The sequence below is a fragment of the Emys orbicularis genome, chromosome 24, assembly GCF_028017835.1.
Source record: "Emys orbicularis isolate rEmyOrb1 chromosome 24, rEmyOrb1.hap1, whole genome shotgun sequence".
NCBI lineage: Eukaryota > Metazoa > Chordata > Testudines > Emydidae > Emys > Emys orbicularis.
In genome coordinates this window covers 10,944,261-10,961,713 of record NC_088706.1, presented here as the reverse complement: position 1 = coordinate 10,961,713, position 17,453 = coordinate 10,944,261, and the positions used below count along the sequence as shown (strand labels likewise).

Genomic DNA, 17,453 nt, shown 5'->3' with positions numbered 1-17,453 from the left:
GTTACTTGCTGTCAGCCAATCAGTGGGTGAAGAAGACCGTTGGTAGCCATCTTGCACCCAATCAACCGGCGAGGGAAGCTGGTGGCCGCCATCTTGCTCAATTCTAAGCCAATCAGAGAACGCGCTGGGGGTTGCCATCTTAACTGTGGGCAATGAAGCGTGGTCGCCTCCATCTTAGTCCTGGTACCTTCAGTCCCTATGTCCCTGGGACTGCGGTGAACCTTGGCCCCGCACCCCCGGTGTCTACATCCGACCACACCCCGGAAGAACCTCGGCTACCATAGTTAGTGTGGGCAAATGCCCCGCGCCTAGCAACCGGTACCCAAGGACGCTGACCTCTGACCTGGGTTTCTATATCCGGTGCCCTTTGACCTCTTTCCTCACTAAGGAAGTGGGGTGGGGGAGGGGTTGTGCCGAGGAGCCTAGCTGAGCGCCAGGTAAAGGGAGGAGCTCCGTAGTACCTTTCCTGCTCCGGGCCTGGGGCTGCAGGTAATGCGGGTCCTGTATGGGAGGGGTTAGGGATGACCCCGGTGTTCTTGGGGAGGGGGAGCGGGAGCCTGCCCGTAGTATGACCCCCCCCCCGTGCTCTGGGTGGGGGCTGGAGGTTCTAGGGTCCCCCCCCCGTTTTGGGAGTGTGTGTAACAGGCCTGGGTTCAACCCCCTTCGGCGGGGGCTGTGGGAGAGGGGGCTGGGCTAATGGGGGGCTGGATCCCTCTAATCATTGCGTGCCTGGGGGGAGCTGGGTGCGCGTGAGGGAGGGGAGATGTAAGGGGAGGATGCAGGTTACTCCTTCCCGCCCCCTGCCATGTGGCTCGCCTAGAAGAAGCCCTTCCACCAGGGGGGGCGTGTCACGAGGTGTGGGGGAGTCGGGGCCCTGCGCCCCCCACTTCCTGCGATTCACCGGGACGCTCAGCCAGCCAGTAAAACAGAAGGTTTATTAGACGACAGGAACACAGTCCAAGCAGAGCTTGTAGGTACAGAAAACAGGACCCCCTCAGTCAGTACATCTTGGGGCTGGGGAGCCCAGACCCCGGTGCTGGGCCTCCCTCCATTTCCCCGCCTAGCTCCAAACTGAGACTCCCTCCAGCCCCTCCCCTGCCCTTTGTCTCTTTCCCGGGCCAGGAGACCACCTGATCTCTTTGTTCTCCAGAGCCTTCAGTTGGCACCTTGCGGGGGAGGGGCCCAAGCTATCAGTTGCTAGGAGACAGGCTGACGGCCATTCACCTGCCTAGGGCTCGGCAACAATCACACACTCTTATCCCACCGCCTAGATACTTAAGAAATGCATAGGGGAAACTGAGGCACACACACAGTATTCAGAGAAAACATTAAGAACATTCCCACTTCGTCACAGGCTGTGCCTAGTGGGTAGAGCAAGTGATGGAAGCAGGAGTCCTGAGTTGTTTTTCCAGCTGTTACTGTCTGACTGACATTTCTCTTCCTCCCTTGCCCCATGTGTATAATGGGGTAATCTGACCTATCTAACTGGTGTGGTGAGAGGGAAGGGTACTAGAGAAAGGGCAGCGTGTGGTTAATAATAAAGCACGTGCTCACACTTCCTCCTCCCTATTTTCTGCATCCTCTTTCCCAGCTGTTCCTTTTTTCCTCCCACTCTCCCCTTCTTTCATGATGCCTCCTGCCTTTGGACCATCTCACTATTCCTGTGCCCTCTTTCAAAGCTGCTTCTGTCGTTAAATCTCTAGCACTAATCACTGGAGTTTTTAACAGCCTGAAATGATGCCCCATAAGTGCCTGTGTTAGAGTGGAAGGTCCTCAAGGTGGGAACCTTGCCTTCTTTCATGCTTTGTAAAGTGCAGAGCAAGCACATACAGTGTTATATAAATCCTTGCTTTGCCAGGTGTGATCTCCAACCTCATGGAAGCAGGGAAAAGCCCTCCAAAGTCCCCAGTCAGGAGAAAGCGGAGGCGATCTCAGCGGCTCCTCAGCCGTGCGGCTGTTCCCCTGGAGTTCTACCGCTGCGACATCTGCAAGAAGGACATCAAGCACCTCTCCAACTTCCAGGAGCACCAGCGCATCCACACGGGCGAGCGGCCCTACCACTGTGAGACCTGCCAGAAGAACTTCATCCGCTGCGCTGACCTCATTAAGCATCGCCTGGTCCACTCGGACAATCGGCCCCACTGCTGTGATGCCTGTGGCAAGCACTTCAAGCTGGCTGGGGACCTAGCCAAGCACAGCAAGGTCCATTCGGACGAGGCGCCCTTCAAGTGCGACGTGTGCGCCAAGCGCTTCAAGCGCACGTCCTGCCTCATCAAGCATCTCCGCATCCACACTGAGGAGAAGCCTTTCAAGTGCTCACAGTGCAGCAAGAGGTTCAAATGGGAAGCCTCAGTCAAGGAGCATCAGCGCATCCATACAGGCGAGAGGCCTTTCAAGTGCGAACACTGCCCCAAGAGCTTCACCCACTTCTCCACCTTCCTGCAGCACAAGAGAACTCACCAGGACCAGAAGCAGTTCCGCTGCAAATGCTGCTCCAAGTCCTTTAACCACAAATCCAACCTACTGAAGCACCAGCGCACGGTACATGGCTAGGAGCGAGCAAGTTCCTGGCTCCTGCTTCCATGCAGCTGTGATCAGTCTAACATGCTTAGGCTGCCCCAGTCTTGGAGGCTGCCCGTTCTCTGCTGGAGGCTGGGAATGTGCTGAAACCCAGTACAGAAGCTGGGCCTTAAGGAAGGGAAGCAGAACCTTGAGTATGTGTGATAAGGAGACTGGGGTTTGGAGCAGCTCAAGTGCCATGCCAGTTATAATGCTTCCCATTGAATGGGAAGCTGCGGGCAGTGGCTGTGCACAGATATCGGTGCAGGAGCTGCTATCAGATGGCTGGACTCTGGCTTACAGTCTAACCAAAGGTTCCCTTGTGATCTCGCTTCTTAAACATCCTTCAGGATGGTGACACTTGTCAATTTAATCCAGGACCGAGATCTTCTGTGTTCCAAGCTCAGATCTGAGCAGAGCGCTGCTAAGCGATGCTGCCATCTGTCCCACAGATGCAGTTGGTCTTTCATACACTACACTACAAACTGCAGTGGGCGTCTTTGCTTCTGCTGCCTCTGTTTAGCCCCTCCCATTCCCCCTCATCTTGGTTTCAATGCTGTAGGAATATGTCTACTGCATCTGAGGTTTGGGTGAAGGGAAAAAGGGCTGATAGGGCCCGGCATTCCACCTCCGGGGGGTGGCTTGTTTTTGACTGGATGCAGCCGTATTATCATTGTTCCATGCACTCTTAAGACCGATCCCAAACAGAATGGTTTGCAGGAAGCAGCTGCATAGTCTGTTGGATGGAAAGAGTGTTCCTGTGGCCACTCAGTTACCGTAAACACTGCCTGCGGCTGCTTTAAATCACAAGCCTGTCAATGTCGTGTTTTTTATCATGCACCTACCTCAATGTAGCAGTAGCGCCTTCTGGGTGGAATTCTGTACCATGTCCCTTAGGGGCTCTCGCTGTAATCTGATCGCCACTGTAGTTCGGTTAAGCTCATCCACTTTACTGTGTTCTGCAGTGATGGGCAGACCTTGCAAGCAAAGAAGGTCCCCACCTCCAAGAATCTTTGCTCTAATGCTTTATGCTCCAGGGTGTGGGTGTTGGACCTCTACTTCCTGACAGAAGAAGGGTTGGGGAGCAAAGTTGAGAGGGGAGGAGTGTACGTGAACCGCTGGAGATTTTCCCTCTTTTCCCCCCAACACACACAGCTCCCAAGGGGGGAAGGCTCCAGCCCAGTGACAGGGTTTAACTTGAAAGTCTTTGAGTATTTTCCCCTGGTCACTAATAAACAAGCTCATAACGTTAGTTCTACAGAACTGGGCCAGCATAACTCACTCTGCCCGCAAATCGTCAGGGACGTGAGGGCCACTCAAGGGGGTTTTAAACAAAAGCATCAAAGGAAGAAAGGATTGCTTGATTCCTACCCGAAGCTAGAGCAAGGCGGGGGTCTGAGGTCAGCTACAACGGAGCCCCACTGTGCTAGCACAGGGGCCTGACTTGTAAGCACGGATGTGCATTTAGATGCCAGAGTTAGGACTTGGTCCACTCTTCTGGAACCAAAAGCACTGCTCTGAACCAAATTGCATCAGTGCAGAGACAAAGGGGCTTTTTGGCTTCACCAAAAGGACTGAGGTCAGGGAAGGAAACTCCCCCATGGGAGCAGCGTACGCCACAATTGGATTGCCCTTCCAGTGGTGTAGCCATCCCTCCATTAATCATGGTAGAAACGTAGGGTGTTACCTCTTTAAACCCTGAAGTTTGTAGCTTTGGTTTAAACAGTCTTCAGTCTGGCAGTGGGTTCCCAGAAGGCATGGGACATTTCAGCCACAGTCAGGATTGACAGAACACTGGCCTTTCAGCTCAGCTGCTCAGGGCAACAGTGCCAGTTATAACTGTGCAATAGTCATAGTCCAGTTCCATATGGATCACACAGAGACTGCTCCACAACATGCCACGGGTTGAGTGAGCTGCCCTCTGCCTGTGAGAAGTGGAGCTGGGAGGCTGGTGCTAGGGAAGCTTTCCTGCTACCTGTTCTCTGAGTAAAGGTTTCATTGTCACTTGAAACAGCAGCACAGCAACCATCTCTGATCAGTCTCCCTCCCAGCGGGCAGGGATCAAAAGTCTCCTCGTATCTAAAGAAAACTTAAATGGAGCAGCTGGCAACTGGATGGTGTTGCCCTTGAATCTGCTCTGTGACAGCAGAATGGGTAAGTGGCAGTGCCCATGAGACGTGCCTGCAGCAGGCAGGCTCTGCTTTAACAAGAAGCCTGTTACCAAACTTGAGGCTGCCCTTGGTTGCGGCTTTAAAACAGCGTTTTCTGCAGGAGCCGGAGGAGGGGCCCTTTGTACGGGCAGGGATTTGTGTTTTGTTTTTAAATAAAGTTTTGGTTTTTTTTTTTTTTTTTGCTTGTACATTCTGAACTCAAAGCAACAAACCTTGGCTGCTAATAACGGGGAACATGGCAGTAGCCTGCAGTCTTTCCACCTTAGCTAGGACTTCATCTGCTCTCGTGCTACGCAGGCCTGGGCCAGGTCAGTGTTTGGAGGGGAGACCTTTAGGTAACACGCAGGAACTGGTGCTGATTTTAGGAGGCAAGAGCACTTCCCCGCTGTACCCCACTGCAGCGTTGGAGTGCACTGCCCTGCTGCAGCTCACAATCAGAGGGACTACAGATCGCTAGGGATCTTTTTGTTTTTTAACTGCACCCATTCTGGTTGCTGAGTACACAAGCTGTGAGGCCTTTGTTAACCCCTGTATTCTAGCTTTCATTCCAACAGGGATAACTGTATTCTGCTGCATTAATATCCCCTTCCAGCTGGATATGCAGGAGATCTCCTTTTCGTTAAATGGGGGGGGGGAGGGGTTGTTGCAGGTGGCAGGTTCCTGAGCAGTGCTGAGTCTGGTATTTGTTCAGTGGAGCGGGGAGGTCAGAGAGTGGAAGGAGACTCCACCCGCCCTCGCTGGGACATTAACTTCCGACACACACAGAGAAGTTGCCGCAGAGCAATGGTAGTTTTCCAAGAGCTGGGTCCAGAGAGAGGAGTTCTCTGCACAAGGAACAGGCAGGAATTGAGTGCTTAATTCCAGACACGCAAGGCCCAAGCTGTCACTTTTCCTGCACTACGGGGAACTTTCATTGAGATGGGCTGTAGCCAAGTTCTTCACAAAGGGATCTTGTCCCTTTCTCCTGTGTCCCCAACCTGCACCTAACCTCGCCAGGGATGGGAGCAGCTTTCTGCAGTTCTGGCCCCAGCTGCCACATGTCTGGCAGGTAGCCTGAGAATGACAGCTCTGAGTGCTGCAGCTGCAAGGAGAAACTGGACCAACTCTGCCATGGCCAATGACCCAGCTGGGCTTTCTGTGCTCTCCCTGCTTCCCCAAGGTGACCTACTGGGCTTCATACAACACCACAGCTTTCCCTGCAGGGAGAAGGCCAGACTCACCTCCTCACTTGGCAGCTGCTTTGGCCACAGTCATCCCTGGCTGAGCACAAACACTAGGCCACCTGCAGGAGTACGAATGTGGGAGTACTGACCCTACTAGGCCCAGGGCTGTTTCACCCTGCTGGGCAGGAGGAGGGGAGTGCTTTGCTAAAGCACCTATTGACTGATTCGGACTAAATGGGCTGGTTCCTGATTGCTCCTTTATCTCTGCCCTTGCTAAAGGTGGCATTGCTTCCCGTGCCCTGACCAGGCTTGAGCTCAGGAAGCAGGATCCCAAGTGCAGAACAGCAGCGTTTCCCCAGAGGCCACAAATGGCAGCCCAGGAGCCAGCTGTGGGGATTTCCTTGCCGAGATGGTTACATGTGAGCTAGTGTAGAGAGACCTGCTGCTGTGTCGTAAGGAACTGAGACCAACGGCTGATGGGAGAGGCCGGGAGTGGGTGGAGCACGGGTGGCGTAGTTCTGGTTTTTGGACTCTGGGAGAGCTGGTTTTTCTCGGTAAGGTATTTCTGGGATTCCTATCTCTCTCTAGGATCAAGGGAGGCATGCCTCTGCTTCAGCCACGAGAACCAGGTATTCTGTTTTAGAGCCCTCAAGTCAGCATCTAATCAGCAAGTTGCAATTCGGGGCCTCTTGCAAATTCTGATGGCACCCATTATACCTGGCTGAAGTCAAAATGCCCCCAGGAATATACTCAGTGGGGCTATTCTGCGAGAAGCTAGGTGCCCTCCCTGCCCCCATCTGCCTGCTGTGTGGAATACGAGCATACCCATGGCCCTGCTGCTGCAGGCAAACGGTAGGGCCAGGGTATAGAGAAGTGATACTTGCCAAGGAAACCACTACAGGGAATATGTAAAAACAACTCTTTATTAGAGCAGCAGTTCTCACTATACAACAGAAACTCCGTATACACCGCAGGTCTACTGCGTTCTCAACATTCAATACAGGTTATTTACAAGCAGCCTGGTTTGATAGATTACAGCAGTTGGGAGGGGTTTCTTAGGATGTTTTAAATACAGAGATGAAGTGACTTGAGTTTCCATCCCATCTCTGAGATGGGGCTGGTGCATGTACGATCTCAGTGTGGAAGGAAACCAGGCAGCTGCCCCACAGTCCTCTCCAGAAGGGGTTGCAACCCTGTCTCGGAGGGAGAGGGTGTGGGGCTGCAGAGTATCAGCGCAAAGAAACCCAGGGCCTGGAGATGGAGCTGTATGAGCAGTACAGAGCGTCACATTGATAGTTCGTCACTGTTATGCATTTGCTTAAAGCCTCCACTCAGTTCCAAGGGGCTAAGGCTGAGCATTGTCTCACCTAGTCCCTCCCTAGCCAACCCTCAATGCACCTGGAATTCCACCCCCTGCCGCCCCCCCCCCCCCCCCGCCCGCCCGCCCATCTTCTCTTCCCCACCCCCACTGGAAATACCCAACATACTTGGGAACAAAAACAGGAGCAACCATGACCCCAGAGAGTTTTGAAATAAGCCACCATGAAAACAAACGTGGCAAATCCAGAAAGGATCAGGGATTTCAAACCAATCCTACAGGAAATATTACTGGCATCTCCTCAGCCGGAAGCCTCAAGCAAGGAGAGAGTTTTCAATATACTATGAAGGGAAAATCCATTGGTCTGTTTTAGAAACTGCCGTACCCTGACACCTGTGACCTGTTCATCTCCATTGGGAAGCTCTTGTCTGAGTCCCACAGGTGTGTCTGTAGGATCCAAGTCTCAGCACCTGCCTGGACTTTGGAGCAAAATGCTCCCACTGCACTTGAAACCAGAGGAAACCATGATGCTAAGGAGTGAAGTGGAGGAAAGGAAAGAGACTGGTCAACCCAAAGGTCTGCTCAGCTCTGCTGGGCAGCTTCCAACTTGACCATTTACCCAGCTCTCCCAGCAGCGGCCCAAGCATCAGGCAGCTCCTCCACTCCCGTCTCTGGCCAGGTGCAGTCCGAGGGGCCTGGCTGGCTCGAATACCAAGCTTTCCAGAACAACGGGCAAGCTGGTCAGTGGAAAGAGGATGAATGTTCAAAACGAGTCACGACGGGGCCACAGGCACCTAAACGCTGTTCCCCTTAGGGCTCTTCAGGCCCGGTGGGTGGAGTCGTCGCCACAGGCGATGTGATGCAAATGCTGTCACTATCAGGCCCAGGAGAGAGCTTGCCGTCCCGACCACGATGGCGGAGTCGGTGCTGAAGATAGCTGCAAAGAAGAGACACGAGAAATTGTCAGTTGCTGTGGTTGAGCCCTTAGCAGGGCTTGGTCTCAACAATCAGCAAGTATAAATATCCCAGCCTGGGTCCCGGTGTCTTAAGCGTCCTTTGACACCAGCGGGTGGTTCTCCAGCCAGCCACCAACAGCTGCATCGTCACATCCCATGGGCCCCCAGGGCCAGTGGCACTGATCAGGAGCCTCGGCAGAGAGGGTTTAATGGGCTGTATAGGCTAACAACAGGCTCCTGCCTAGAGATTGATCCCTCCAGCCCCGAGTTAAGGCACGTGGGCAGGGAAGCTTGCACTGCCGCTGCCCGTGTTGTACTGGTGCCTGTGGATGGAATTTCAGGGCTGTCAACCCAGCAACTTTCCCCGGCCATTATTCACTGTAGCGTTCAACAACCAAGAAAAGCGTGTGGCTAAGACCCATGTGTGATGCTTGGCCCTTGAACGCATGCACTCTGCCTCTCCCCATCCCACTGGTTTTGGTTGGAGGGTTATGCTGACCATAAACTAGTTTCTGTTCTGTTGTTACCTTTGGGAGTACAGATCGGGGAGGGAAACAAACATGATCACTGGGACGCCGCCTCCTCCCTGGGCTGGCTTGCACCTCCCCACAGGGACCAACCATTCCTGAATGCAAAGCCCTTGGCAGCCACTCACCAGCAGACACAGCGATGTGGAGTCTCGCCACCTGGAGTCTCCTGCTCAGCATGACGCACTCATAGATCCCTTGGTGGTCGAGACCTACACGGTCAACAGTCAGGGTGGATTTGCCCTCAGACGCCTCCTCCTGGTACTGAGAGAGCACCACAGGGGTTTTCAACCACCTGATGGTAACATTCTCACCGCACTCTGCCTCGCATATGATCTTCAGGGCTTCCCCGGTGGTCCCTTTAGGAGGGACAGGCCTGATCTGAAGGTTGCAGACAGACTCTGTTCTGGGGCTCCTGTCACTAGTGGCTTTCTTGGTCAGAGGGTTCTCTGTGCTAGCCACATCCCCTGTGGTGGGGTTCTCTGTAGCAGAACTCGAGGCACTGCTGGGGCTCCAGTCTGTTGTGACTGTGCCTGCACTGGGGTGCTGTGAGGCAGCCCTGGACTCGGTGGCGAGGGTCTCTGTGGTCACCAGCCAGTGGACAGAGGTGGCTTTGGCACTGGGCTTGTGCGATGTGACAATGAACTCTGCGGTGGGGCTCACTGCAGAAGTCAGTTCTGTGGCAGGGTTCCCTGTAGTAGCCCCAAGCCCAGTTGTGGGGCTGCAGTCCGTAGCAGGGGGGTTCTCTGTAGTAGCCGGAGACTCAGTTCTGGGATTCTCTTGGCCAGTGACTGACTCAGTTGTGGGCTGTTCTGCTGCAGCTGTAAACAGAAGATTTTGATTAGTCTCTTGACGCTTGGCTACATGTACTCCGTGCCCTTGTCCTTAAGGACCATGCAAGCCAGGTAGGTGGCCCTCTGACCACGGCTGTCACCGAATGATCCTCCATCCCCTGGGAGGTTGCTGGCTCCCTCCACCCCTCTGAACCCAGCTCCAGAGATATGGCTGTGTCAGAAACCTCAAGCCCTATCCCCTGCTTTGCTCTCCCCTTCATATATGCATCAGACCCCACACAGGCACCTTTCATGCCAGCTGTGTGTGGGCTGAGGCAGGATCCTTGGGATTAGGGCCCTAGACAGGGAAGAGGATTAGCACACATAGGGCCTTCCCTTGATCCCTAACTTCACAGCATGGGCTAGCAAGAGGACTCCGGAGAAGAGTATCTGGGGCGAGGAGGAAGGACGCATGGGGTGGGATAACAGAATGAATCAAGGAGATCTGGTGGGGTACAGGGGAAGTGCCAGGAGCTGAGAGGAAGCCGCATCTCTCCTGGAGAGCTGGAAGGGTTTAGCAAAAGGTCCTCACATGGGTGGATTCAGGCCCATTCAGCTTGATGTTACCCTGGTTCCCATGCTGCATAGGGTATTACAGACCACACAGAGTTCATATAAGCAGATTTTTTCACCCCCGGCAGACAAGTATCGCAAGCGACATGGGGAAATGGTTTTGGCAGGAGAAGCTGCACACCCACCATGCTAAGATTCCTAGCTCAGATCTCCAAGACTTACCTTTTGTGCTCACAGTCACCGCTGTGGCCCGGTGGAAACTCCTGTCTGATGGCAGCAGCAGCTCCACCTCACACCTGAACTCCATGCCATCCGTCACCTTCTCCCCTGGGACCTCCAGGTCAGAGTCATAACTGAACAGCTCCTCGTCATCAGCCGCTTCTTCAGGGTCTGGGCTCTCCAATCTCTGGTCCCCCTGATACCAGCTCAGAGTCAAGGAGCCGGGTGGGTACACCTTGCTAATAGAGCAGTGGAGATGGGCTGGCTGCCCAGCCACCAGCTCCTTGGGCTGGGTTTCCAGCTGCAATGTATCTGGAAGAGCTGAGAAAAGAATGGCACGTGAGGAACGGCCGGCTTCCTAGCTACATCACCTACCATGGGACAGGGTGCCCAGGGGATCAGGGCCGGGAGTGGCCAATGGAGCCATTAGGTGGGATTTTCAAAAGCACCGATGTGAGTTAGATGCACAAAGTCCCTTTGAAACTCGGCAGGATTTGTGCTTGTAAGTCACTTGCCCCTTCTGAGGATCCCACCCGCTGACTCCAGGTGTGAAGAGCACGTGCTGTCAGTTGTGGCATATGCAGAGGGGAGTCAATGGGATGCAATCTATTCCTGCCCTCTTCCCCTGAGGATTCATCACTGAGATCAGCCTGGGAACAGTGGCCAATTTCTGATCCACTCCAGGAGCCACAAAACTACATTCCTGGCCGGTTTACACCATGGCCACGTCTCCAGAGGAGGTCCAGGCGTTGGAGAGAGCCTTTCAAGTCAGCCCTTAAACCCCAGGGCCTGATGTTCAGAGGGGCTGGGTACCAGCTGCTCCCACTGCCTCCAGGGGCTGCTGCAGGTGCCCCTCACCTCTGAGAGCCAGGCCTCCTGATCTTAACTGCTCTCTTGCCCTGGTTTGTGGCCATCCTCCACCCCAGAAGGGGCTGCATTTTAGTGATCAATCCTCATGCTTCTGGACATAAACTGCTCATCAGCTGGGCTAGGAAGAATCCTAAGGTACAGGATGGCATAATGAGTCGTGTTATGAAGGCTTGATACCTTCCTCTAAACATTCTGCCTTGGTCAGTGTCAGGATACCAGCTGAGATGGAAGATTGGGCTGTTCTAGTGTGGCAGTTCCAAGGTTAGCTGGATTCTGTGAAGCAGGGAGGGTGGGAGATTGCAGCTGATATAGGATCAGGCCCCCAGATGGACACAGTCATTCAAGTGCCCCTTATCTGAGGTTTGTTGTGAGTAGCTCCGGAGGCAGCACTAACTGAAAGGGATGAGCAGGGAAGTGATTTTCTTTCATTCTGAAGTCTTTGTGATTTGGCAGCACTTTTTGTGCAGGGTCAGCTTGGCTGGTTCCCCAGCACGGTCGGTCAGTCCCTCCTGTTTGCCTGGGTCAGAAAAACACCAGGCCAATGTGACGGTAAAACCTCTAGTTTCAATCTGACTGTGTCCCCTTTGGGCTACAATGTGTTTGGAGTCTAGACCGTCATGCAGCTAGTGGGTAACTGCATCAACCTAGGGCACTTACAGTACACTTGCAGGTTGGTCGACCCCTGGTGGGACTTCCCTTGGCAGTTCCCCACGCAGAACTTCGTGCCCTCCATGGCTACGGCAGCATTGGTGATGAGCAGGAGGCTATAGGTGGGGGTGGAGATGATGTTCCCCAGGTTGGTGTCCAGCCCCTTCCACTGGGGCGTCCCATCCGGACAGTCCAAGGAGCAGTTCAACTGAATGGATCCTCCAATCTGGACTAGCGGTTCCTGGGGCAGCACAGTCAGCCGGCCTGGGTGGAGTGGAGGGAAGGGGGAAAGCAGCAAGTGGAGAAAACAAGGGTCATTCAGAGAAGAGCAGTAAATACCGAGCGTTAGCTAAGGCAGCTGTTCCCAATGGAAAGGGCAGCACAGACATGGTGAGATTTTGGGTTCAGTGCTGGTTTCTGAGCCGCTAGGGTGCACTCAGGTCACCTCCACAATCAAGAGGGCTAGCAACTTTTTTTGTTTTGTTTTTAAAGCTGAGATGCTCCCATAATCACAGGACCCCTAGAGCTGGGGCTTTTTAAAAAACACCAAATATCACATGACTTGCAATAAAATGGGAGGGGTCGGTAACACTGCAGATGTAACATAGGTGAAATTCTGGCCCCGGTGAAGTTAAGGGTAATTTGAAGATCATGGCAAAAAGAGGCAGGGTTTCTCCCTTTCACTCCACTTCCCCTCAAACTTCCCCTCTTTGTGTCGTGACCTCAAAAACAAAACTGCACGCAAACATTCAAACATTCGCTCAGACTTTCCAGAAGAGCGAGTGTTTGTTCCTGGGTTGTTGGCTCCAATTCCCCCTCCCCACAACTGTCATGCAATGCAGTGGAAGGTTTCTTCCACTTTAGAGGTGGCAGCATTTCAGTGCTGATCCATGGGCTCCTTCAGGGAGGAAAGATGCCGCTACTGTGGAAGGAATGTTATTTAACTGCAGACATTTCCATGGGATGAGATTCTCCCTGCAACACAGCCTCGGTTTAACTTAATCCGAGTCTCTACTTCCCACAAAGATTTTACAAGTGGTTATTAAAAAATAAGCCCGAACACCCGTCATCCTCCACTGGTTAACCCCCTGCTGCTGCTGGCGCTGCTCTCTTGGGAGCCAGGCAGCCAGCAGAAAGTAGGAACAGGCTGCCAATCAGACGGGAGCCATACAAATCCCACATTCTGGTTACTGTGTTTAAAGACAAAGCACTAAATACTTGATTTTAATTCAATCCAGATTATTTTTAGCTTTGGTTTGTCAAAGTAAGAAAATGACACATGCATTTAAAATGTTTTTTGTTACAAAACCACTGCAAATATGAAAGGCGAGAATGCAGAGGTATACCTACAGAAACAGAAGCTTGCATGAGTGACTTGGATTGAATTTGTACATCTCACTAGAGACTTTCATCTCAAGGTGCCCTGCCAACAACACTGCTGAAATGCAGCCACCTCTGGGGTGCACAGCAAACAGCGTGGAAATTTTGACAAAGGACAAACCTCCACTGTTCTGAAAATGACCCAAAGATCTGTAGTGTCTGCGCAACGACCAAGAGGGCAGCAGCTTGCTTTTTAATGACTCACTGGAGTGGCCCAGTGAACAAAACAAAATAGTTTCCCATTTTTCCCAGCAGGCTATCAACTCTTGTACTATCTGGGCCAGACCCTCAGCTGGAGTAAATTGAGCCAACTCATTGAAGCCAATGGAGCGACAGTGATTTACAGCCATTGAGGATCTGGCTTTAACTAACTCTCTGCAAAGGCAGTTCCCAAATTGCTTTCCGTGCAGGACTGGGACTCTGCGGAGCACTTGCTGCTGGTTATGTGGGTCTGATTTCCAGCTGCTAGATGGCATCACAAGTCAGCTAAAATACCCCAAGGGCATGATGGTCAGAGGTGCTGAGAGCCGGCAGCTCCCCAACTTCAGTTGAAGAGGGTGGGTACTCAGCACCCTAAGTCAGCTCCTAAATGCTTTCCTAACATTCACTTTCAATGCAGGTAATTGTGCAGTGTCCCTGTGCCAACTAGATGAAGAACAGGGGGGAGGCAGGACCGTAGGTGATCATGAATGGGAGGGGCGGTGCAGGCAATGGCACAGGGGAAGGAAGAGGGTCCATGAGACCGGCTGTCTATTACAATGTGGTCCACCCTATGAAAATATGAGCACCCCTGCTCTACAGCCCTCTGGGATGCAGGATTGTCTCCAAAGTAAAGCTGTGCAATAGAGCCATCTCATTCCGTCTTTCTAAAAGTACGCCAGCACTAGCCCCGAATGTGGCAGTGACACTCTTGTAGCCGTTGGCACCGTTACGAGAGTATTTCTTTTCGAGAGCGCTTGGCAGCCCAGTATGCTCACGTCTCATGCCACTGATGCTGCGTAGACCTGTCTATGGGCCAATACACATCCGCGGATGTAAAAATTAGGCTCTGAGCTATTTGTATTGTTCTAAGAGCTAAAATAAATGTTCTCTGAGATTCAGATGTGATTAATTTCATTCCAGACGGAGCCAAAGTCCGGGGGACAAAGTGATGTGTTTTTTCCCTCCCTTTCTGAACCAGTTTTAACAATGTTTAAGTCACTGATTTATTTTTCTCCAAGCTCAAAGAGCTACGCGCGGTGGAGATTCGCGGAGAGGGTGCGTCAGAAAGGAAGTGGGATTATTGTTTATATTACCGGAGTGCCCAGGACCCCGGTCACAAACCAGGACCCCACTGTGCCAGGCACTGTATAACCACAGACCCATGTGTACCCAAGGATGGAGACAGCTCTGTTAACGGAGTCCCCTCCTGAGCACCCCGAGGCTCGCACAGCCAATCCAAACCGGGCCCAGAGCATCGCTGGGAGCCCTTGACACACAGATCACAGCTGGACGGAGCCGCAGCTGCTCACCCCGAAGCGCCAGGCAGCAGAGCTGCAGGGGATGCCATCGGCAGAGCAGTTGTGTAGCGTACAGCGAAGAGGGAAAACTTCAAAGCAGCACCCAGGACCAGCACGGAGAAATAGCTGAAAAGAATAGCTCAGCCCTTCGCGAAGGCCGAGAACCCCCAATCCCTCCAGCCCAGAGAGAACCTCTGATCTGCTGTGGTCTCCAGGGAACTTACCGCTGCAAGTCCAGCCCAGGCTGAGGAGCAGGAGGAGAGGAGTTGGCTCCATTGCTGTGGCTACAGGGAAATGTTTTCACTCCAGCTAATCTCTTCTCTGTGACAGGGATCTGCAGGCAGCTGTTTCTTTCCCACCAGCCAGCTGGATGGACTCTGCCTGGGGCCGATCTCCTTCTGCCTAGAAGTCCCATCCTCACGCACCTCTTTAAGACTTAAATAGGAACCGCCCCCTGATAGTAAGCACCAGCCCTCGGATAGTAGGCTCTTGACCCTGTTGGTCAGCTGGGAATTTCCAGCGGGGAATTTTAGCCTTATGGTAAAAGTGGCTTTAACCCCTGAATATCTGGCTCTGCAGGCTAAGGATTCTGTTCTGCATAGACACCCCCAAAATCACAACTGCCTCCTATAGGGAAACAAATGCGAACCTGCCTGGGTTGGACGGGTGAATTACAGGACATGGGAAGATGCCTCGTCTCTCCCAAATAAGCACCCAAACCCTATCAACATCTCTATACAAAATCTGTCACTGAACCCCATATGTGCCATCCACCCCTCCCACTCTACAGAACAACTGTGTTACTCCCCTCCCCATTCAATACACCGAGTAGATGCCTACACGTTTCACCCCACTCCCTAACACACCGTCCTATATGCTCTCTTCCACCCCCTCCTGCCACGTAGCCATTTACACCCCTGCATACAGAGACATGGGCATACACTGAGGGGATGAAAATCCTGGCCAGGCAGTGGACTGGGCACTGCACTGGCAGTCAGGAGACCTAAGGCCTATGCCCTACTTTGCCAGTGACCGTGGGTGAGTCACGTCCCCTCACTGTGCCTCAGTTTCTCCATCTGTAAAATGGGGACAATGGTAAAGCGCTTTGTGATCCATAGATGAAAAGCCCTCGGAATTATTAATAAACTCTCTGATCTGAAACGCTTGTGTGTCCAAAGAGCAGTCCTCTTTCCCGCACCTACCTCAATTTCACACGAGCACTGGGGTCCTCATGACTTCACTGACACTGAAGTGTACCTATAATAAATAAATTAATAAATAATAATCATCAGACATTTATAGACACCCAGCCACCCAAAGAGCCACGGGCGCTCATAAACGGGTTATAGACTGTACATTGCTTTGCCCAGCCCTGAAATGCAGTTACCTCTGGGGAAGAATACATCAGTGCTGCATAAAACAGTTATGGACAGATAGTAGAGAACACGTCCAGCTCATTACAAATCAATGGAATAAGGGGACAGCGGGTCACCCATAAGCTCCTTCTGCAGGAGGTGTTTGGGGAGGCAAGATGTAGGAATTCAACCCAAGACCCTGGGGGATGAAACCCCTTTGTCTCAGTATCTGGAAGCCATGTCCACGGTTGCTTCCAGTTCTGAGCTATTGAACATGGGGCATTATCAGCCCAGGCGATGTGTCTGGGGAGAGATTCTCCAAGGACTCAGAAGCAGGCAGTCAGACATGCTGCACCCCCATTGTTCCAGGAGCACCAGGGGACAGCAGGAAACAGACTGGCTGCTTTTCAGGTTTCCAATTCATTCTCAGCAACGTAAGGAAGGGAGACCCAGAATCTCCCCCAGCCAATCCTATCCCCCCAGTAAAGAGATGGAAGGGAGAGCCCAGGGATGGAATCCTGGCCCCACTGAAGTCAATAGGGGTTTTGCCATGGCCTTCACTGGGGACAGAATTTCTCACTTGGCGAAACGAGTGAAATCGGGGGGCTTCAGAGAACGGGTATTGGCCAGGAAGGGAAGAAGAGCCAGATATGCCTGGGAAGACGTACAAGGCCATGTCTTAACTCTTTACAAGAAGAGCGCGTGCATTTTAAGTGGCACTCAAAAAGCATCTGCCAGTAACAAGCTGGGGTTTGAGTCCTGTGGCACAGCAAGGGTTAAAGCTGCAAGGCAAAGAGCAGTTCAGTCAGTGGGAGTTTACACAGCTACCCTCCCTATGTTCTCCAGAGTTAACTTGTACCAGCTTGTCCCAGACACTGGGAAGAATGTGATCCGCAAAGTCTTCCAAATAACCTCCCGGTTCCCAGCAAATGGTTCCTTGTCAGTTTCACAGAGCAGGTTTTGAGACTGCCTAAGGCCCTGCAACCGCTATAATTTTATATAAAAACAAAAATGAGGGGCAGAGATAAGGTTCCACGAAAGTAACCTGCTTGATGCAGCCTTAAATTATGGAGCTGCTCTCAGCACCTTCAGACGGTCACACCTCCCGCAATGCAAACCAGCCCTTTCTGCTCCTTGCGTCCATCTAAATCCGGACAGAGAAGCTACTAGCACAGAATAGCAGTGAGTTGAATTAAATAACAGTTCTTATGGGGGCAGGTCCTGCGGCGAGGGCACAAGGGTAGGAGCTAGGACACCTGAGTTCCATCCCAGCTCTTTCACGGATGTGCTGTGTGACCGCAGGCCAATCACGTTCCCTTTCCCATGCCTGTGTTTCCCCATCTGTCAAATAATGAACTGGCCTTTGTGACCTACAGAAGAACTCTAAGCACACAGGAAGGATTATTGTTTGTAGGGAGGCTGTACCGTCCAACAGGTGCAGA

At 52.6% G+C, this 17,453-nt stretch overlaps 1 protein-coding gene across 1 annotated transcript; it reads right to left on the bottom strand.

The window, feature by feature from the left end:
• Positions 1–8,005: 8,005 nt before the first annotated feature.
• Positions 8,006–14,932, bottom strand: MADCAM1 (mucosal vascular addressin cell adhesion molecule 1). The gene is made up of 5 exons (XM_065421928.1): positions 14,881–14,932; positions 11,787–12,041; positions 10,263–10,580; positions 8,823–9,515; positions 8,006–8,148 (listed from the first exon to the last, which is right to left on the bottom strand). Exons 1-5 carry the CDS (start codon positions 14,930–14,932, stop codon positions 8,006–8,008), a joined length of 1,461 nt encoding a protein of 486 aa, XP_065278000.1.
• Positions 14,933–17,453: the final 2,521 nt, after the last annotated feature.